We start from the raw sequence: 22,904 nt of genomic DNA, 5'->3' as shown, positions 1-22,904 counted from the left end.
AGGTACCGCTCTTTGATCTTCTGTTAGCATTTTTGAAAAAGTTAGAACCTTGTAGGAAACCATTGACTGGTTAAAACAGTAGTGGGATGGAACCTCATGGCTAAATCAGCGTGACAAAGATTTAGAAGCTCGGGTCACCCTTGTGACCTTAAATGGAGCTAATCCATAAAGTGGTCAACAAATCTGCATTCCTGCGGGTAGAGGAGGTGTTATCATGAGCACTGACTGAGCTCCACTAAATTGGAGGAAGTCCAAGTGAATTAGATAGAGATTAGATTATTTAATGACCACACAGTCAAGCTGGTGGAATTCAGGTTCAGTACCGGATGTTACAAGGTAGGCTGATTCCCGTCATAAAACACAACATCATACAATATACAGTACATGCATGGGGAGGATATGTGCTGTTATCATAGTGTGTTCAGAATTCGGATTGCGTGTGGGTAAAAACTTTTAAAATCGAGATGTCTTGGCGGACAGTGAGCTGTAGCGCCTTCCTGATGGCAGCAGGTGGAAGATGTGGTGAGCTGGGTGGGAGGGATCAGAGATGATTTTCTTCACCCTTGACACAGACCGTTTGTGATGGAGTGATTCTATTGATGGAAGGGGAGTGCTGATGATTTTGGATGCTTTGTTAACTATGCGTTGTAATTTATTACGGGAGTGAGTGTCTAAACTGCTGAACCAGACTGTAATTGATGAAGTGAGCATGCTTTGGATGATGGCTGCGTAGAATTTGATTAGGAGGTGTTTCCTTACTCTAAACTTCTTGAGCTGGCGGAGGAAGAAGAGTCTTTGGTTGGCTTCTTTGTGCCTCCTTATTAGATCGACTGGGTCCCTGGATGGTGGTAAAAGCAGAGGTGTTCAAAATGGAGAAGATGTAGTCTGGAGCTCAGTCAGCTATAATGGAAGGGAAGTTGCAGTTTAAAAAAAAAAAAAAAAAAAGGAATCTCAAAGACATTGTTATGGAAAACTGGCTTCAGAAAAGGTACAGAGATGGAGAAAATGGGAAAATGAGAATAGGCGCAGATATCTTGATAGATGTGGAAATCTGTGGGCTTGTAATGGATGTTGGTGGCTAATGTATCCGCTGAGATGAGAGAAGAAAAGAGTTAATACACACCTTGTGACGATGAGATCAGTATGGAAATCAGCAGCAAAGGTAGTACAGATTTTGGGTTCTGCATGAACGAAGGAACCAGCTTAAATATAGTTATCAGTGAGAAGAGGCCAGAAGGGTAATTCATATCCCTCATTAACTCAATCTTGTGTTTAAAGGGGCTGTCCCACTTGGACGACCTAATCTGCGAGTTCTGGCGTGTTTGCCCTCGACTCATACTTGCAACATGGTCGACACGACGTCGCAGGAGGTCTTTGTAACTCTCCTTCATGTTCGAGAGTAGTCCCCGTGTACTCGAGGCCTCAGCTAGGTCGCGGAGTATTTTTTAACATGTTGAAAAATGCCCGCGAGTAAAAAAAGGTCACCATGGAAAAAATCAATGCTTTTTTTACTCGTAGGTTTAGTCGTAGTAAGTCAGCATGTGAGTCGTAGGTAATCGAAGGTAGTCGTAGATAGACCTCATCATAGTCAAAGGAGATCAAAGGAGGTCGTCTTCACTCTCCACTGTTCGGTGTCCAATTTTCCTGAAGTTAGTCGAAGCTAGTCTTCAACCTAGTCGAAGGAGGTCTTCAACATGACATTTTTTTTAAACTCTCCTAAACTCACCAATTAGGTCGCCCAAGTGGGACAGCCCCTCAACTCTGTATAGATGCTGCTTTAACTGATGGGTATTTCCAGCATTCTCCTTTGTTCACATTCCATCTCCACCCTCTGCAGTTTAAAACATGTGTTCTCATTGTACTAGTCCTGATGAAGGGCTGTTGCCTAGAACGTTGATTCTGTTTCTTTGTTGATAGATGCTGCCTGACCCGCTGAATGTTTCTGGCAGTGTCTCTTTTCCAGGTTTCCAGCATTTCCAGTTTTTGCTTTGAGTACATCTTATACTTGCTTAAACATTTTTACCTTCCTGCTGTTCAATTTATGGCTTGGTCTGGAACTTTCGTTCATTGAGAGTTGCCATCAATTAGGTGATATTTCTCTCTGGAACTTATTTTCTGCTAATTAAAAGGGTGAATCAGTAGGATGTTCAGTTGCCTGTTGAGGCATGAGCCAAGAAGTTAAACTAATGCACAATTCAATGATGGATTTAGGTTAAAGTGCTTCTATTAAATGCTCTATTGACATTTTTCTGTTATCTTTTTTGTTTAATTTTTCTTAATGTTGCATTTATTTTTACCTTTTTGTTATTCCACCTCCTTCTGTCTCTTTACTGTCTTGATTACTTTGTAATTACCTCATACTTTTTTTGCATTATTTCTAATATTATTTTACTCTTTGCAGTTTATTAAATTGGTAAGTAATCCAGGAAATGGTTTTCTGCTTGTAACTCAAATTTACTGTGGTCAGCTGTGCTTTTATTTTACACAAGAATTATGATTTAAAGATTTCCTTTGTGTGCTGCTGGTGTCAACAATGTCTTCTATTTTGCTACCTAATGTAGGAAATCTTTCATGGCTACTACTAATATAGCATGGACATATATTGCACCGTAAGATTAATTTTGCACTGTTGCATGAAAAATTGCAAAGTTATACAGAACTCATGTCGGTGATATTAATAAAACACTTGATTGAAGTTTGCACACTTTTTCAGTTGAGCTAATGAGAAACCGAGTGTATGGGATGTTTTGAAGCTCTTTTGGTTTGGCTTTTATCTGTGTATATCCTCTAGAAAGGCATGAACAAATACATTTTGAAAGGAAAGAATTATTATACTTTTTTTTGAAGCAAATTCAATGCAAAAGGGGCCCTGCATATGCCTGTCTATAATTTAAATCCCCAATCTGTTTGTATTGAAACCTCAGTCATTCCCAGAGTTTCTTCCCAGAGGCCATTAGGACTGTAAACTCCTATCTCTCCAGGGACTAACTTTACTGTACAATTTTACTGTTGTGTGGTGTCTTTTTAAAATTGCTGTTTTTTTACTTTTTCTTCCCTCCCTCCCACAAATATGTAATATGTGAATATGTGATTCTGTTCCATTCTGTTTGTAGTTTGTTTGTTTGTTTTTTGCACAATTCGCGAGCATTGCCACTTTTCATTTCACTGCACATCTCGTATGTGTATGTGACGAATAAACTTGACTTGACTTGACATAGAGTCCCCCTCTAAACATAAATCTTGGCTTTGGCCGCAAAAGTATATGATTCCAGTTCCATTTTATGCAGAGAAATGTTTGGACTTGAAATTAAAAAAAAAAAGTAAATGACTATCCTCCCTCCCTCCCTCCCTCCCTCCCTCCCTCCCTCCCTCCCTCCCTCCCTCCCTCCCTCCCTCCCTCCCTCCCTCAACTTCCACTGAGAAAGAGAATTCCAAACTCATTGTTATACGAGAATTTTCCCGAACAGTCTAGGACTGATGAGTAAAGCCCATAGCGCTCGATGTTTAAAGCCCATAGCGCTCCAGCCGGTAGTGCTATATTTAGAACCCGTAGAGCTGCAGCCGACAGCTCTTCGTTTAAATTCCCACGCATTAAACTGACAGCGCTCTGTTTAAACCTTTGAGCGCCAAACCGGCAGTCCTGGTTTATTACCTTTACACCCCTTCGCGGGCGAGATGCGGACATTTCCCGAAATTATTTCATTTCCGTAAAATTACCCGAAGACAACCAGAATTTCCCGAATTTCCTTCAAAGTGGAAACACTGGTCTACAGTATAATTTGTTGCCGGTTGACTCAGTACTAAAATGCCACGATTTGTTTGTAATGTAACATCTCTCACAAATTGTTTCTTTTTGCACTTTCAAGAAAATATTTTTTGTAAAGTGCAACAACATTGAGCAATTTTGTTAATTAACCAAATTCTCACTTCAACTTTGAGGTTGAGGATCTTGACAGGTTTTATCAGCCAAACATGAGATGGAATTGCCCATGACACTGCCTTTTGAAGGAAATCTATAACGTTTGCTAATTCACAAATACTTCCATTACAATACCCATCCGCACATAATTGCAAAACCATTCCCTAAAGCAACAGTCAGGTGATTGATATTAGCTAATAAATATAGTTTGTAGCTCAGAAATAAAGTGGCTGTAGTTAACCCATTGACTTTAACACATGGCTGTGAATTAATTCTGCATATGCACGTCTTGCTTTTGACAAGATCAAAACTCCGTTACTTTAAACAACTGACTGTTTTAGTTTTCTTTCTGGCATAGCTAATAATAAACTGCCAGCCCGGTGAAGCTGTAAAACTGGACCATGTGCACGTTTACTCGGTGTAATCACCATTGTCATAGCCATGAGGCCCCATCAATTGATTAAAGCTCTGCAGTCATGCTATTCATGTTCGAAAGGTGATGGGTGGACAATTAAATAGCTAATGAGACTGACTCTGCAGACATGTGTTTTCAGAGATAAGAGGGCCAAGGCTTCTCCAGAAATGCTGAGAATATGGGCCAATTGGTCTATCTCTGTGGGTCTCTGCCATCGGTTGGTCATTTTTAGACAAGTTAATTTCCTCTGAGTGACATGAAGAAGTTGCTGAATATACTGGAATATGTTATTGGCGGTACGCAAATGCCACGGATACAGCATAGGCCATGGTCCTGATAGCATCTTGACTATAGTGTGCTGTAGACACATATTGTACAACTAGCCGTGCCATAGGTCAAACTCGTCCAGTACAATGGATTCTGCCCGTCAAAATAGAAAGTTATCTAGACATGTCGAACCACAACAAAAGACACGTCAAATATTGGTTTTACTGCTCTCTCCATCTAATCATAATGATCTAGCACAGTGATGGAAAAAAGTATTAAACAGCAATTGCAAATAAACTGGATCATGTTTACCTTCAGCCAGGATCAATCGGTTCCAAATGTCAGAACAGTTTTTATCTGAATATGAACAAAATAACTAAATTCCAGAGGCGAGGTGAGCTTTACTGGAATGCCTCTAATATTATGGCAGCAACAGATTGAGTGTGAATTCTAGTTAAATTTGAATCTAGGGATGGTCTGTTTACTCAGGAAATTGCTGTACGAGTTCAACAGGATGGAAGATATTCCAGTCTCCTACACTTTCCAGCTACTTCATTGATGACTTCCCAATAACATTTGGTCAGAAGTGCATGTATTTTGTTGATGAGGGAACATTTGTTGACAATTGTGCTTGATTCCATTTGTAGTCTTTATAGATGTACACTGCACTCTGGATGAAAAGCAGCAAATAATTTTGATGTTGCACACCTACCAGTGAATTATGACCTGCTTTTCGAGGGAATATAGAATCTGCCATTGATATTCAGTGGCATCGCCATTATCAAATAAATTATAATCTTCATTCTTAGGGTTCACTATTGATAACCATATAACAATTACAGCACGGAAACAGGCCATCTCGACCCTTCTAGTCCGTGCCGAACACGTATTCTCCCCTAGTCCCATCTACCTGCGCTCAGACCATAACCCTCCATTTCTTTCCCGTCCATATAACTATCCAATTTATTTTTAAATGATAAAAACGAACCTGCCTCCACCACCTTCACTGGAAGCTCATTCCACACAGCCACCACTCTCTGAGTAAAGAAGTTCCCCCTCATGTTACCCCTAAACTTCTGTCCCTTAATTCTCAAGTCATGTCCCCTTGTTTGAATCTTCCATACTCTCAGTGGGAAAAGCTTATCCACGTCAACTCTGTCTATCCCTCTCATCATTTTAAAGACCTCTATCAAGTCCCCCCCCTTAACCTTCTGCGCTCCAAAGAATAAAGCCCTAACTTGTTCAACCTTTCTCTGTAACTTAGTTGCTGAAACCCAGGCAACATTCTAGTAAATCTCCTCTGTACTCTCTCTATTTAGATAAAAAATCTAAATTGCCCAACCATTATAAATACTCTGGTGACAAGACAGGTCAGATCATTGGCATTGTGCTTAGTGATTCACCTCCTAATTTTCCGGAGTGTTAAGTCCATAAGTTTGCGTATGGAATCTATATCATATATCATATACTTACTAAAAGTCTGATCGTGTATATGTGTGTGTGTGTATATGTGGTTGTCTTTACATCTTCGCAAAAACACTAGGTAATGATTACATATTTACATATTCCGATTGACAAATTTTCCCTCTAGGCCGAGTCCACCTTCACTGAACATTTTATGCTTTATTTCTCGACATTCTCGACATTAGATTAAAAGTCTAAAACAGTCAAAAGACTTTGAAATTGAAACGACCAGCTTCAACTGATGACGTCACAATGACTCGGCTAGCAGTAATCAGCTCACTGAAGATTTCATCCTTTATTTGACATGTTATTCACAATTAAAGCTTTAAAAATGCGAGGAGGGAGAGTGGGGGATGTAGGGTGTACGGGATAGAAGGGCAGTGGGGGAGGTGAGGAGGGAGAGTGGTGGAGTGGTATAGGGGAGGTGAGGAGCAGGTGGATAGAGCGAGAGGAGCAGATAGGGAGTGGTTAGGGAGGGAGTGATTGAGGGTAGGGAAAGGGTGAGGGGAGTTGGGGGAGGAGGGGAGGATGAGAGAAAAAAGAAGAGGGAGGGTGAAGAGGAGGGGGGTGCTGGGGGATGAGGGGGAATGGAGGAGGATACGGGTAGGAAGAGGGATGGTGAGGTAATGGAGATGGGGAGGGGGAAGAGAGGAGGGGAGGGATTGAGGGGAGGAAGCTGAGGAGTTGGTGGTGGCTGGGGAGAGGGAGGATAATGGAGGAGGGGAATAAGGGACTGAAGAGGGAGAGTGGGATACGTTCACATTGATCTTATTTTTTATGTTATTGCCATTTTAAACTTTAAACGTCAGCCGCGCCTGTGCAGTTGGGGGCTATTGGTGAGTGGTGGAATATTGTGTTGGGGGAACGGGGCCCAACGGGTCCCACTTGGTCTTATAAAATGAAAATATTTGCCAGGTCTTGCAGTATTTGTTGCTACAGGAGATAGAAGCAGAGTTATTGTTTCATGTTGATGACATTTTGTCGGGTATTGATGTGAAGTGTTAATTCCTGTCTTTCTGAGTTCCCGTGTATTTAATTCACATTTCCTTTCTCAGTAATATTTTGGTTATGGTGATATATACTCCACTTCTTTGAATTAGTACAGCTCCAACAATATTTCAGTAGTTTACCACCTTCCAGGATGAAATAAGTGTATCAATAATAAGAAGCATTATACCGTCTTACAAGGGCATCATCGGCAGGTCCTTCCCAATCTGTGATCTCTGCATTTAGAAGAAAAGGGGCAAGAGGACATGATATCACTAGCACATCACGTTTCTCTGCAAATAGCATACCAGGCTGATTGAGAAATATGTTTTATACCCAAGCGTAGAGCACGATATGTTTAAGGCTCTTCAATGTATTACTGTTCCTTTGTTATTACTGGATTAAAATTTAGTTCCCTGCAGCCAAGGTCATAGAGAGTATCATCAGCACAAAGACTAAGAAGAAGAATAAAGGTTGGTCTTGTCAGTAGTGTCTTTGTTCCTTGAATGAAATAAACCAAAATCATGCTTATCTTACATTATTACACTTATATTCCAAGTTACAATTGTAATTGGTCATTATTCACAAGATGTTTCTTTCCAATAGGGCATGAAGAACAAACCAAAGAAAACAGGCCATGTAAAACCAGACCTCATAGATGTTGACCTTGTAAGGGGTAAATATACATTTTTGTGTTGGAGGAAATATAATAGCTTTAATGTGTGAATATATTGGAATCCTATCTGGAAGTTGGCTTAAAATATTCCCTGTTGTCTTTATTTTATTACTTTTATTTATTTATTTTACCAATCGCATTAGAATATATAACGTGAACTGATTTTTCCCCATGCCTACTCATTTTATCAAGTATCCTTTATTGTCATTCAGACTTTTCAGTCTGAACGAAATTTTGTGCCTTGCAGTCATAACATAGAATAAAAATAACAAAACACACAATAAGCACAAATTTAACATTCACCACAGTGAGTCCACCAGGCCCTCCTCACTGTGATGGAAGGCAAAAGTATTAAGTCCTTGTCTCTTCCCTCCTTGTTCTCCCTCTGCGTTGAGGCGATCCAAGCTTCCAAAGTTGTGACACCACCGGGTGATGGTAAGTCCAGCGGCTGAATCCGAGCTCCGCAAATGAGCCGGTTCAAACTCCGCAGCCCGGGGAGGTCGAAGCTGCCGCACTCCAGTCCAGCGGACGCAGCTGTTGTTGCGGGAGCTCCGGAGAACAGGTCACCAATGTATCTTGTTGTACATGAGAATTTGGAAATCATGTTGCAAGATCAGGAGGCAATTCGAATGCGAGAATCCTCCAGTGGAAAAATTGAGGAAATTGTGTTTTGTTTCTGGTGAATATTCATTAAGATGGAATTTTCAATTAACTTGCGTGATGGACCAAGAAGGTGATGTATTCTAGTTATGCAGTTTACTTTCATCATAATTCTACGCTTTTTAAGACACAATTAATTTGTTCTTGGATTATTGTGGTACTTGTGAACATGTGGAGACAACTGTCCTTTTATTTAAAGAATCTTCTGCAAAAAACAATTGTTTGTGGATAAAAACTAAAGTTGAAAGTGGCAACAAATATTCAGTAACCAGACATTTCCATAAAATTTATTTCTAGGTCAACTTTTTTTGTTTGTAAGCACAACAATTTAGTCATTAATACATTGTCCACTATCAGACTACAGTAACCTGTTGGAAATTAGAATTATAAGACCTGAGATGTGAAAATTGTCTTTACATATTCATACCAGAATACCTAGAACAAAAATGTTAATAAGATCCATTTTCTTGGGAGTAGCTAGATAATTCAAGGTATTTCACAGGTTCTAGTCTTTTACTTCCAAGTAGCTCTGTTCAAAATCAAATTTATCTTCTGCAACTGCGACACATGACAATGAAGATGACCTTCTGCTTAAAATTTGAATAGTTGGCTCGTGCCCAAGCCTTGGTGACCCACTGATGTGTAATTAAATGCTGAACTTTGAAACGGAATGATTGATTGATGTGGGTGAATCTGTTACTTCACTCAATAGCTGGACTCCACATTAAGTACAGCAGTGGAGTCCTGGCTTGCTGCTTCTTCCCCCGGATGTGCATGGGCATCCCCTCTGCATTCCTACCCCTGGTAAGGCCAGGTAAAATATTAGAGTTCTCATTTATTTATTATGGCTGCCAGGAGAAGAAAGCGAAGTTCCTATTTTTTTTTTTTTTTAATTCCTTAAAGTTTTAAAGTTTTTTCCATTTTACTTTTTTCACTTGCATCCATAATAAGTTTTTAAATATTGTCTCTGAATATCATAACTCTAAATGTTTTAAAATACAGATCTGGGGTGAAATTCGGTCCCAGTTGTTGCCTCCTGTTAAAAAGAAAATGTTGAAATGCTCTGGGGATGGGGCGTCAGGATTTCATCAGATTAGGCCTTTTTGTACCAGCTACAATACCACCTATTTATCTCTGAGGTACAGGCTTCCAGTCTGAAAAGCAGTCTTTCTCCACATCCACCCTTTGCTTCGATACCATGTAAGTCAATTCTGCATAGTTGGATCCCATGCAATCTGCCATTCTAGAGCAGTCTACTGTGCAGAACCTAATCAAAGTCTTTGCTGAAGTCCTTATAACTACATCTGTGGCCCTGCCCTACCAATCTTCTTGATTAATTCTTCAAAAACTTCAAATAAATTAGTGAGACACTATTTCCAACTGAGTGCAGATAGATGAGTACTGTAGCGAGCAACATTAAGTGATGAGCAAGGTCCAGTGAGACCCAAACCAATTATGATTCCTTATCATTGTGTCAGCATAACAGAGTCAGTTGTAGAAGCACTTTGGGAATATTCTGTTTTATATGTTGTGCTGCATACTTGCATTTTTTTCCCTACATTGAATTGAATTGAATCCTTTATTTGTCATTCAGACCTTTCGGTCTGAACGAAATGCTGTTGCCTGCAGCCATACATGTAATAATAACAAAACACAATAAACACAAATTAACATCCACCACAGTGAGTTCACCAAACACCTCCTCACTGTGATGGAGGCAAAAGTCTTAGAGTTACTGTCTCTTCCCTCCTCTTCTCCCTCTGCGCCGAGGCGATACCCCACCGGGCGATGGTAAGTCAGTCCTGCGGTTCAAGCTCCGCGGCCCAGGGGTGGTCGAAGCTGCCGCCCTCCAGTCCAGCGGACGCAGCTGTTGCAACGGGTGCTCCGGAAAACAGGCACCAGCCTGTGACCTGCGAGCTCCCGACATTGTCCTCCACTGGCCCGCGGCCGAGCCCCGGATCCAGGTCGCCGCCGCCAGAACGCCGCCTCGGCCGCCGGAGCATCGTCTCCGCCCCGCACCGGGCCGCCCACACGGCAGCGTCTCAGCCCCGCACCAGGCTGCCCCCACGGGAGCACCTTCCAGCCGGGAGCCAGGCCACCCACACGGCAGCGTCTCAGCCCCGCACCGGGCTGCTCACACGGGAGCGCCTTCCAGCCAGTAGCCGTGCCGCCCGCACGGGAGTGTCTCAGCCCCGCGTCGTCCGCCCTCACCGGAGCGCCGAGTCGTGCCGCTACCCGGACGTCGCCACAGCTCGAAGACGGCCAGCCTCGCGTTGGTGAGTCCTGGCTGGCTCTACCTCCGGACCCTCGAGGTCGGTCGCAGGTTGGAGGCCGCCAGCTCCGCCATTAGGCCTCAGCGCAGACGGGGGAAGAGAAGGGGGATACGACAAAAAAGTCGCATTCCCCCGAAGGGAGAGACAGAAAGCCCTGTTCCACCCTCTCCCCACACACATAACACCACCTAATAACCAAAAAAATTACTAAACTAGACAAAAAAAACAACACAAAAAAGTAAAAACAGACAGACTGCAGGCGAGCCGCAGCCGTATCACAGCGCCGCCACTTCCGGATTGGTATTGCTTTGGAGCTTGTAGAGGTGGCGAGCACTCACAGTGGCATGAAGAATATATAGTCTCAGCCCATTGATACTTGCAAGGTGCCATTGCATGGTTTGCAATATTATACAGTTAATTGTTACGTATGCATTACTAATTTTGAAGAATTTATGCAAGATGCTTTAATTTTATTTTTTTTAATTGATTTCTCTTTCTGACCCATAGGATCTGCTTTTGCTAAAGCAAAACCAGAAAGTCCGTGGACCTCATTAACTAGAAAAGGAATTGTGCGAGTTGTGTTCTTTCCATTCTTTTTCAAATGGTGGATACAAGTAACCTCAAAATGCATCTTTTCATGGCTGCTTATTTTATACCTCCTTCAAGGTGAGGAGCGATGTAGTGTAAAATCTCTTCATTTGAAGAGATGTAAAATGGGTGGTTGATGACTGGTGTACACTTCAATGGTTTGTTTCTGTGCTGTATCTCTCTGTGGCTCTCTAATGTGCACACCAAGGGGCCATTTTGGAGATGTGATAGTTTTTGATATTCCCAGCACATCTACAATACTTTATGTTCATGTTAGGATAAAGCATTTACTTTCTCTAAAACAGCAGATTTTGAAGGCTACAAAAATTTGGTGGTGGTTATGTCATTTGAAGACATTTTCAAATGTATTTTGTTTTATAATGAACATAAAAGTAACATAAAAGGAGTCCTTAATCCAGTAAAGTTTGATTATATTGCAGCCCACTCATGGTATTTTTGCTCTAGGTTATGTGTATTGCAGCAACAGGGTTTGAATTAATAGTCTTGTAGGCACTGAATCAACCACTCCAGTTTGCTCCACAATATAGGTCCACATTCGATTTTCTGGACACTGGAGGTCCTCCCTTTACTCCGGACAAAATCCCCCTTCCCCCTTCCAGAAGTGACCCAAAAATGTGACACCTGTGCCGGTTGAGGCGGCCGTTCTCAACCTTATTGGGACTTCTACATAGGGAGATCCGAGACAGACAAAGCATGGCAGATACAGGCGAGGAGGGGGATTTGATAGGCAAATGGTTGGACAATGACCAGAAATCAAAAGACAAGAAGTGTGACATGAGAAGTGTGCGTTGCTCAAAAACAAGAAGGATGCATGGGACAAGTATAGGCAGCTGGGATCAAGTTCATCCCTGGAGGAGTTTTGGGAACTAAGGAGTAAACTGAAAAAGGAGATCAGAAGGGCAAAAAGGGGCCAGGAGATAGCTCTGGCAGGTAGCATTGACAATCCCAAAAGATTTTATAAATACATAAGGGGGGAAAAGGGTAATTAGAGAGAAAGTGGGACCTCTCAGGAATCAAAGCGGTCACCTCTCTGTGGAGCCACAGGAGATGGGCAAGGTCCTTAATGAGTATTTCTCCTCTGTATTTACCGAGGAGAAACACAGTAGGATGGAGAAACGTGGGGCAGTCAATGGAAGTGTCTTGAGAGCAGTCAGTGTTAACGTCGAAGAAGTACTGAACGTATTATCGTGTATAAAGGTAGACAAATCTCCAGGGCCTGTAAGATATATCCGAGGACATTGCGGGAAGCTGGGGAGGAAATTGCGGGAGCCCTGGTTGAAATTTACGAGTCGTCCTTAAATACAGGAGAGGTGCCGTAAGACTGGAGAGTGGCAAATGCTGTGCCTCTATTCAAGAAGGGCTGCAGGAAAAATGCTGGGAACTATAGGCCGGTGACCTTAACATCTGTAGTTGGAAAGTTGCTAGAAAATATTCTGGTTATACAGGCATTTAGATGGGCAAGAGCTGATCAGGGATAGTCAGCATGGTTTTATATGTGGGAGTCGTGTCTCACAAATCCGATTGATTTTTTTTTTTTTTGAAGACGTGACCAAAAAGGTAGATGAGGGCAGAGCTGTAGATGTTGTGTACAAGGATTTCAGTAAGGCATTCAACAAGGTTCCGCATGGTAGGCTACTCTGGAAGGTTAGATTGCATGGGATCCAGGGAGAGATAACTGAATGGATAGCAAATTGGTTCCTTGGAAGGAAGCAGAGGGTGATGGTGGAAGGTTGCTTCGTCTGTGACTAATAGTGTACCTCAGTGTTCGGTGCTGGGCCCATTGCTGTTTGTCATCTACATCAATGCTTTGGATGAGAACGTACAGGGCAACATTAGCAAGTTTGCTGATGATATAAAAGTGAGTGGTTTTGCAGATAGTGAAGATGGTTGTGAAAGATTGCAGCAGGATCTGGATCGATTGGCCAGGTGGGCGGAGGAATGATTGTTGGAATTTAATACGGAAAAGTGTGAGGTGTTGCATTTTGGGAATTCTAACAAGGGTAGGACCTACGCAGTGAATGGTAGGCCTCTGGGGAGTGTTGTAGACCAGAGGGATCTAGGAGTGCAGGTGCATGGTTCCTTGATGGTCGAGTCACAGGTAGATAAGGTGGTCAAAAAGGCTTTTGGCACATTGGCCTTCATCAGTCAGAGTATTAAGTATAGAAGTTGGGAGGTCATGTTGCAGTTGTGTAAGACATTGGTAAGACCGCGTTTAGAATATTGTGTTCAGTTCTGGGCACCATTTTATAGGAAAGATATTGTCAGGCTTGAAAGGGTTCAGAAAAGATTTACGAGGATGGTACAAGGACTAGAGGGTGTGAGCTATAGGGAAAGTTTGAGTAGGCTAGGTCTCTTCTTTGGAGCGCAGGAGAATGAGGGGCGATCTTATAGAGGTGTACAAAATCATGAGAGGAATAGATCGGGTAGATGCACAGAGTCTCTTGCCCAGAGTAGGGGAATCGAGGACCAGAGGATATAGATTCAAGGTGAAGGAGAAAAGATTTAATAGGAATCCGAGGGGTAACATTTTCACACAAAGGGTGGTGGGTGTATGGAACAAGCTGCCAGAGGAGGTAGTTGATGCTGGGACTATCCCATTGTTTAAGAAACAGTTAGAGAGGTACTTGATAGGACAGGTTTGGAGGGATATGGACCAAGTGCAGGCAAGTGAGACTCGTGTAGCTGGAACATTGTTGGCCGGTGTGGGCAAGTTAGGCCGAAGGGCCTGTTTCCACACTGTATCACTCTATGACTCAAATAATAGAATTGTATTGAATGGTACAGCACAGATGGAAACCATGTGTTGAGGTGTTGTGGGTGTGGTGGCATTGTGATTTAGATGATGGGCTTGTAGACAGTGTTCTGCACCATTGGTCCAGAGACACGTGTTTACGAATTGTGAAGCCAGAGGAAGGAATATAGTAGTATATGGGATGCTGTTCCACCATTTTGCGTGTAGCTTCACTCTGGCAATGGAGGTGGCCCAGAACAGTAAGGTCAGCATGAGAATGGGAAGGGGATTTCAAATGGTTGGCAACCATGAGATCCAACAGGCATTGGAGGTACGAGTGCAAGTGTTCGGACAAACGGTCATCTGCTCTACGCTTGAATTTGCCGATGTAAAGGATGCCACATTGATCAGTCACTGTTTTCTATTTTTTGTGACTGAATTCCTACCCAGGTACCTTGTTTACTTTAACACTACTGGCAATATTATCAGCCAGTCTTGCACATTCGTTCAAACACACTTTAAAAATCCATTTGTGCAACACCCACTGAATTTCTGTTATTTGGAAACTGCACATCAACATGAACATGAGGCTATGGCATAGATCGGGCATGCCCTAATTGTGCAGCAAAATATGCCAGATGGGCTGAATAGCTTACTCCAGTTTCAAGATATATAGAAGATACCAAAGGTTTTTTTTAAATAAATTGTATAAACTATTGTTGACGTTATTACTGAACCAATCCCATGTATCAAAATGTTTGTATAAGCAGTAAATTTAATTTTGAATCATTTGGTTGAATGAGATGATAAGCAGAATTAAAATTTCACAAATACACAGTATAATTCTTCTGTTTGCAGTTACAGCAATCATATTGTTTTGCACAGCTGAAGTTACACATAGTGTACCGCACACTGAAGTATTTGGGCCTATCTGGTTGATGTTACTGCTTGGAACGGTACATTGCCAGATTGTATCAACGCATACACCCAAACTTGCAACAAGTAGTGGGGGCAAGCGAAGAAGGTAGTCTCTGATTTTGGAAACATTTGTCACTTGTTCAATAACACTGAATTCATATTTTACAATAAGTGTTAACATGTATGCTGTACTTGGGTAGTAATTACCAAAGATCATAGAGTGCTAATCTTTGGTAATTACTATTAACATGTTTGAAAAACAAATTACCTTATGAGTCAAACACACACAAAATTAAAATGTTCCTTAAGTTTATCACAAAATCTGCATGTTCTCTGTACTTACATTCTGTTTCTATTTTTCTCTTGCACTCTTCTAATATACTTATGGTGTGATTTGCCTGGATGGCATGCAAACAAAGGATTTCACTGTATCTCAGTACAGGTTACAATAATAAAACAACACCAAGGTTACAATAAAGAGTTGGTGAACAGTAGGCACTTTCCTAAAGGGATCAAAAGTCAGCATGGTGCTCAGCAGCAAGTTATTGAACAATAGCACTCTGTACATGAATACATTTTGTACCATTGTATCTAATTCATTGTTATAAAATAAAATGTGAGATAAAAACACATTGTGAATCTCGTGCAAATATAGGTAAATTCTATTAGACGATATTTTTGTGGGCACTGCAGCAATGATGCTATTTTAACTATAAAACTGCCCTTTTAATCTTTCTTGCAAAGGAAATTGCGGAAATCAGTTCATCTAGAAGTACACAGAGAAGGGGAGGGCTCTAGTACAACAGATAATACACATGAGGTGCACCACCAGTCTGGCACAGAGACCAGTTATAATGTTGGCAAAATCCTCCGAGACATCTGGAATACTTTTTCTTTTCCAGGGTATGTATTGACATTTTACAGCTCTACATTCTTGCACACGTGTTTAGTAAAACATTTTTGTGCTTGGAACTCTGACAATGTTTTTTCTTGTTTGTTGCCTTCCTCTCCTCATTTGGCTCCAATTCTTACTGGGGTGTGGATCAACTGGTGGCATCAAGTTTCCAGTATTCAAGTGCACATGTGGGAAGTGTTTGATAATGGACTGTTTGCAAGTGTGTGCAGTTCTGGTGGTGACCACATTATAGGAAGTAAATACAGAGGAGAGAGTACAAAGGAGATCCACCAAAAGGTTGACAGTGATGGAATATTTTGCCATGAAGGGAGCTTGTATAAGTTGAGGAGTGACCTAATTAAGGTATACAAAGTGTTGAGGGGTGTAGATTGAGTGAACTGTTACTAGAGAGCTTAGATTGTGGAATTTAGAGGAGATTTGAGAGAGAGTTTTTTTTCACCAAGTGGGTGGATGAAACTTTGAACTGTCTGATGATTTTGTGGAAGCAGAGCGTTCAGGAATATTTGGATGAGTCCCTGAGCAGTGTCTGGTTAATCTGTGAATGTATTTATCATGCCTCCCCACATTGGGTCTAAATTATTATGTATCACAAAAAAAAAGGCAATTTACTGTGTACTGAGCCATATAAAACCCCACCGATCACAAAAACCTGTCAACCTTTGCCCATGACTTACTTTCACTGAGCCAGTTTTGGATCCAGTTAGTCACTCCCTTGCCTTGATTTCTGTTTATTTATTTGACAAGCCTGTGGGACCTTGTCAAAGGCACTGGGAAAATCCATGTGAACTACACCAACTTCATTGCTGTCATCAACTCTCCTTAATACCTGCTCAAATAATTAATTCACAAGAGTCACATGTGACATTACCGTAACAAAACCATGCTCTCCGTCGTAAACATACGCCTTTGTAAATAAAGGATTAATCTGTTGCTCTGAATGGTTTCCTGCCATTTGCCCACTATCTTTGTCTGCTAACTGACACATCATTCCTGGGTTTAATCCATCCATATTTTAAGCAATAATTCAATGCTGGCAATAATGCAAAATTCTCCGATTCTCTGAGACCACCCCTGGCTCCAGGGAGATTGAAACGGGTGGTCCGAGCCTCTGCGGATTCCTTGCTTGTTTAACAACTAGGGATATTTTTTTTCTGGGCCTCCAATTTAAGGAGTTTGTGTTTAATTAAGGTTTGCTGACATTGTACCAGGGATGAGGGACCAGTTCTATGAAGAAATGGAGAATCTAGTCCCTGCAGTCGAACTGGTAATAGAGGTGTGCAAAATTGCAGTCACTTTCTGAATAAGGAGAAACTATTTCCACAGATGGGTAGGTCAGTTTTCTAATGGTGGTTGGAAAATTCAAAAGTATCCATAAATTAAATATACAGTGCCCTTCATAATGTTTGAGACAATGACCCATCATTTATTTATTTCCCTCTGTACTCCACAATTTGAGATTTGTAATAGAAAAAATCACAGATGGGGGGGGGGTCTTGGTTCCCTAAGATTTAAAAGTAATGAAAATAAATAATATGGTGGATATAGAAAATGTTTTAATACACTATCAAGAGAAGAAAATCTTGGAAGATGATTGTAATCTGGTGTTGGGTCCAGTTGGAGCACATGGAAATGGTGCGTGATGATGAGTTGAATGCAAAGATAGCTGGGATGAAAAGTGAGGACCAAGGAAAAAGTATTGCTGTTCTGCCTTAGGAGAAAGGGGTGGTGAGAGATGTGCTGGAAATGGAGAGAAATTTGTATGAGAAATCCATGAGCTTTGCAAAATTTCCCACACATCACCATCCTCCCCAGATAGAACAGCAATAGAGTTTCCTTTGTCTTCACTCTCAGCCCACCAGCGTCCACATCATCTTTTGCTATTTCTGCTAGTTCTAACATAATTCTACTGCTATTCAAATCTTATCCTCTCTCGTCTCTTTCTCTCTGCAGGGACCACTATATAATTTCCTGTTTTGATAATCCCTCCCCTTTCCTTCGTACTTTCCCACAAAACTGTAAGAGGCATAACGCATTGTCCTTTTCTTCCCTCATTGTCATCCAACAACCTGATTGCTATTCCAAATGAGAAGATACCTGCACTTCTTCCAACATTGTCTACTGTTTACAGTGCTCACTGAAACCAACCATATACAAGATGACAGTTTTGTGGCGCACCTGTGCTCTGTCCACAATGGTGATCCTGAGGTTCTGGTTGCTTTCCATTTTAACTCTTCTTCCCAGTTTTACACGGACTTGTCTGTCTTTGACCCTCCATTGCTACAAAGAGGCTAAATCCAAATTGGAAGGTAGTCATCTCGTATTCCACCTGGCTAGATTGGTTCGGTACCAAGGTAGTGGTATGAACATTGAGTTTCCAAATTTCAGATAATTCATACTCCTAGTGTTTTCCTCTCACCCACCCACTTACCTGTCCACCTCGTTGTCTCCAACTTGTTCAACTTTCCCACCCCCTACACCCCACCTCCACTTGGTTCCATATGCCCATCATCCCTAGTACTACCTATCACCTGCCTGCTGATATATCCCGCTTCTACTTCTAACCTTAGCTTTTCTTTTCCCTCTGTCCTGATGCAGTGTCTTGGCCAAAATATCAGTTTGCACCTTTTGCCTCTACACATGCTGCTGATTTGCAAAGTTTTTCCAAGATTTTATTCTTGTAATGACTTTACATACCTGCCTTGATATGGAGCTGTCTAAATAAATCCTGTTTTCTTTGAATGTACTTTAACCTAATAACCCCCAAAAAATATTTTCCTAGCATTGACTGCAGTAGTCTGTTTGGTTATGAAGAATAATTTTTTCATTAAATTTTTAGGTCAAAAAAATTCAAGCAATCAATTGACAAATCAACAGAGACAGACAATGGCTATGTTTCTCTGGACGGAAGAGTGAGTAACAAAAGCCATGAAGATGGAAAACTATCTCATGATACCCATTGTGAAGTAGTGGGATCTAAAGAGTACAACTTGAACACAGGAGCAGAACGAAATTCACAAACCCTTCTAAAACAGAAAGTAAGTTCCTGAGAAGCAGACTGATGAAATCTTTTGTTCACAGATGGCAGCACTACATGGATTTGCTAAAAGTTACATTTTTATTTACAACTTTGGGCAAGAATGAGCAAATGCAGAGGTCCTAAATTTCCACATAGTTGGTTGGTGGGGACCGGACCATTTGGCTTCGATGCTGAACTCCGTATAGCGAGTTTATTTTCTCGCACTTCTACCTTTGATGCTGGAAATCAACGTGCTAAAATTGTACCAGGTTAGTCCTGAGGCAAGCCTGTGGATTTGAATGGAGGGGAATGGCTGGTAGGGAAAAGTCTTTTACATGTTTTAATTTAACTGAATTTATTTAAATGTGTACTTGTCCCACTTTTTTTAAGGTGTAATTCTTTATGATTTTTAAATGTTTGTGAAAGATTCAAACTCTTTGATAGTCAATAGGTAAGGTGTCACCTCTTAGTCAGCTGTCAACGCTTTTCATGATGGAATTTGCTCTGTATAATTGTAGTGCGAGGCTCTGCTATTTGAGTTAGAGCAGGCTTTGGTGAGGTCATAAGGAATAGGAGTAGAATTAGGCCATTCGGCCCATCGTCTACTCTGCCATTCAATCATGGCTGATCTATCTCTCCTTCCTTTTTTTAAATTTCTTTTTTTTAATTTATTTATTAGAAGTAGACATATTATAAAATGTAGTTACATATTATAGTAAAAAAACTTTTCATATACATCAGTCATACATTATTAAAATTTTCCATGCTCAATTACTTCTGCTTCTAGTGTTTTTATTTTTTATAGAAAGGGAAAAAGAGAGGGTAGAAAGTTACAAATAAAAAAGAAAGCAAAAAAAAACACAACAGAAAAACAAGGGAGGTGGAATGGGTTACCTGTAATACATCAATGGAGATAGGTTCGTAGGTTATAAAGTATAGCTTTTCATCTATTCCTGAGTTCAAGTTTCAGCTGGGTCCTCGTGCTGAGCCAATCTATCCCTTCAGATAGTTAATGAATGGAGCCCAAATTTTATGGAAAAGATCTTGTTTGTCCATTAAGACAAGTCTAATTCTTTCTAAGTATAGGGTCTCCGACATTTCCGTAATCCACATTTTAATTGTGGGGGTTGTAGGGCCTTTCCAAAATTTTAATATTCATTTTTTCCCGGTTATTATATTGTAATTGAGGAAGTTTCTTTGGTTTGTTGTGAATGTTAAGCTTTGTTCTGATATTCCAAGTATTATTAATTTTGTGTCTGGGTCCAGTTTTGTATTAATAACTTCTGAAGTTATTTCAAAAATATCAGTCCAGAAATGTTTAAGTTTTATACAGTTTGCAAACGTATGTGTTAAATTAGCCTCTAAATGTAGACATTTATCACAAATAGGAGAGATTTGTGGGAAGATTCTATTTAGTTTTATTTTAGAGAAGTGTAGTCTATGTAAGACCTTGAATTGTATTAAAGTATGTCTGGCATTTAATGAACATTGATGTATTTGTTGTAAACTTTCGTCCCACATATCTTTCGTAATAGGATGACCTATTTCATTTTCCCATTTGTATCTATATGGTTCGGTCGGTGGTACCTCGTTATTTAGTAAGGTGTTATAAATATAAGCTATTAGTTTTTCAGTATTAGGATGCTTGTTCAGACATTCATCAAGAATTTCTGATTCCCTATTCCTGTAAACTTGTGTATTAGATTTAACATAATCTCTAATTTGTAGATATCTGAAGAAATTATTTGAGTGCAGTCCATAATTCTGTTGTAACTCTTGAAATGAAAGAAAAGTACCTTTCCCATAAAGATGTCCTATATTTTTGATTCCATAATTTTTCCATTGTGTGAAACCTTTGTCCATAAAGGATGATTTGAATAAAGGATTATTTACAATGGGAAGGCAGAGTGGTATATTATTCAATTTTAAATCTTTTTTTATTTGTTTCCAAATTCGTATTCCACTATGTATTATGGGGTTTTCTTTATAGGTTTTTTTTGTGCAGTTTTGTGGGGGCAAATATGATCGGTCCAATTTCAAAAGGTAGACAGTCTTCCTTTTCCATCATTAGCCAATCTGGTTGTTGATCCATTTCTTCCAGCCAGAAATTCATGTTTTTAATATGGACTGCCCAAAAATAAAATAAGAAATTTGGCAAAGCTAGACCTCCATTTATCTTTGATTTACATAAATGTTTTTTACTTATTCTATGATTCTTATAATCCCAGACAAAACTTGTAACAATGGAATCGACTTTTTTGAAAAAAGTTTTTGGGATATATATCGGAATTAATTGAAGTAGGTACAGCAGTTGCGGTAAAAAAATCATTTTTATAGCATTAATTCTCCCAAGCATAGAAATGGGGAGTGTTTTCCAGCATTGAATATTCTTATGTAGTTTATTCAGTAAGGGTGGGAAATTTAGTTTAAATAAAGAGGTATATGTCTTAGTTACATAGATTCCTAAGTATTTAAATTTATCTTTAACTATTTTAAAAGGGGATTGTTGTATTGTATGTAAATTGAATTTTGTTATTGGCATGATTTCGCTTTTATTCCAATTGATTCTATATCCCGAAAACTGACCAAATTGAGTTATTAGATTTAATAGGTTTGGAATACTAGTTTCTAATTTTGTAATATATATTAGTATATCATCTGCATATAAGGAGATTTTATTCCTTGTGTCTCTAGTATTGTATCCAAATATTCCTGGATGGTTTCTAACGCTTTCTGCTAGGGGTTCGATTGCAAGAGCAAATAATAGTGGGGATAGTGAGCATCCTTGTCTACAGCCTCTAGAGAGATTAAATTTAGTTGATAACATTTTGTTTGTTAATATTCTAGCTGTTGGATTAGAATATAACAATTTAACCCATGTACAGTACTTCTCTCCTAGTTGAAATTTTTCCATCACCGAAAATAAATATGGCCATTCTACCTGGTCAAATGCTTTTTCAGCATCTAACGAGATAATTGCTAGCTCTGCGTTAGGGATTCTATTGGAGTATATAATATTAAATAATCTTCTCAGATTATAAAATGAATACCGTTTGGGGATAAACCCTGTTTGGTCGGGATGTATTAATTTGCTGATCACTAAGCTCAATCTATTAGATAGAATCTTAGTTAATATTTTCTGATCAGTATTTAAGAGGGCTATAGCTCTGTATGAACCTGGGTCTTCAAGATCCTTGTCCGTTTTTGGTATAAGTATGATTGTAGATTCATTTAGAGTTTCTGGGAGTTTCTGTTGAGTATAAGCGTATTTGTACATTGTCTGTCGGCGTGGGGAAAGCAAATCATAATTTTTTTTATAAAATTCCGGATTTAGACCATCGGGTCCTGCCGACTTTCCGTTTTTTAAGGACTTTATTGATTCTTCAATGTCTTTTATCGTAATTTCAGCCCCTAGCAAGTCTCTCTCTTTCTGATCTAGACCCACAAACTTACAATTCTGTAAAAATGTTTCCATTCCCGTTGATTGTTCTGTTATTTTAGATGAATACAATTTTTGGTAGTATTGTAGAAATCTATCATTAATATCTTTAGGCAGTGTTAATGTTTCTCCCATATCTGTTCTAATTTTGTACGCGCTAATAGTTTTTGTGGTTTGTCACCAAATTCAAAATTTAATTGTTTTGTATGTTGATAAAGTTTTATAACTTGGTCTGAATAAATCTTGTTTAATTTATATTTCAATACTGCAATTTTATTGTGTTTTATCGTGGATGGTGCTGCTGCATTTTCTGTGTCTAATTGCTTTATTTCCTTTTCCAGTTTCTGTTGTTTGGCCCTATTCTCTTTATTAAAAAATGATTGGGAAGAAATTAATGCTCCTCGTACAAATGCTTTAAATGTTTCCCAAAGAAGGGAGGCAGAGATTTCAGGGCTATCGTTAGCCTCAAAAAACATTTTAATCTGTTTTACTAGATATTCATTACATGACTTATCTTTTAAGATTTGGGGATTAAATCTCCATTGTGACTGTGTCTCTGCCATTCCGTTTACTTTGATCATAAATGTTAATGGGGCGTGGTCTGAGATTATGAT

The 22,904-nt window shown here is 39.9% G+C and overlaps 1 protein-coding gene across 11 annotated transcripts in view; it reads left to right on the top strand.

Annotated features, from left to right (window-relative positions):
- Positions 1 to 22,904, top strand: part of phtf2 (putative homeodomain transcription factor 2) — a 95,897-nt gene that overhangs the window by 39,841 nt on the left and 33,152 nt on the right. For 6 of the 11 annotated variants that reach the window (XM_033039842.1, XM_033039843.1, XM_033039840.1 and 3 more), the window contains exons 4-9: positions 2,402 to 2,413; positions 7,659 to 7,728; positions 11,169 to 11,327; positions 14,860 to 15,025; positions 15,664 to 15,822; positions 18,672 to 18,870. In XM_033039842.1, coding sequence (XP_032895733.1) covers positions 2,402 to 2,413; positions 7,659 to 7,728; positions 11,169 to 11,327; positions 14,860 to 15,025; positions 15,664 to 15,822; positions 18,672 to 18,870 — 765 coding nt within the window. The remainder of the gene's footprint in view (positions 1 to 2,401; positions 2,414 to 7,658; positions 7,729 to 11,168; positions 11,328 to 14,859; positions 15,026 to 15,663; positions 15,823 to 18,671; positions 18,871 to 22,904) is intronic. The other 5 variants (XM_033039846.1, XM_033039845.1, XM_033039847.1 and 2 more) reach the window with 4 other exon arrangements.

Source organism: Amblyraja radiata, chromosome 21 (assembly GCF_010909765.2).
Source record: "Amblyraja radiata isolate CabotCenter1 chromosome 21, sAmbRad1.1.pri, whole genome shotgun sequence".
Lineage (NCBI taxonomy): Eukaryota > Metazoa > Chordata > Chondrichthyes > Rajiformes > Rajidae > Amblyraja > Amblyraja radiata.
The sequence above is the reverse complement of the archived record's forward strand: the minus strand, read 5'-3'. Positions and strand labels throughout refer to the sequence as shown.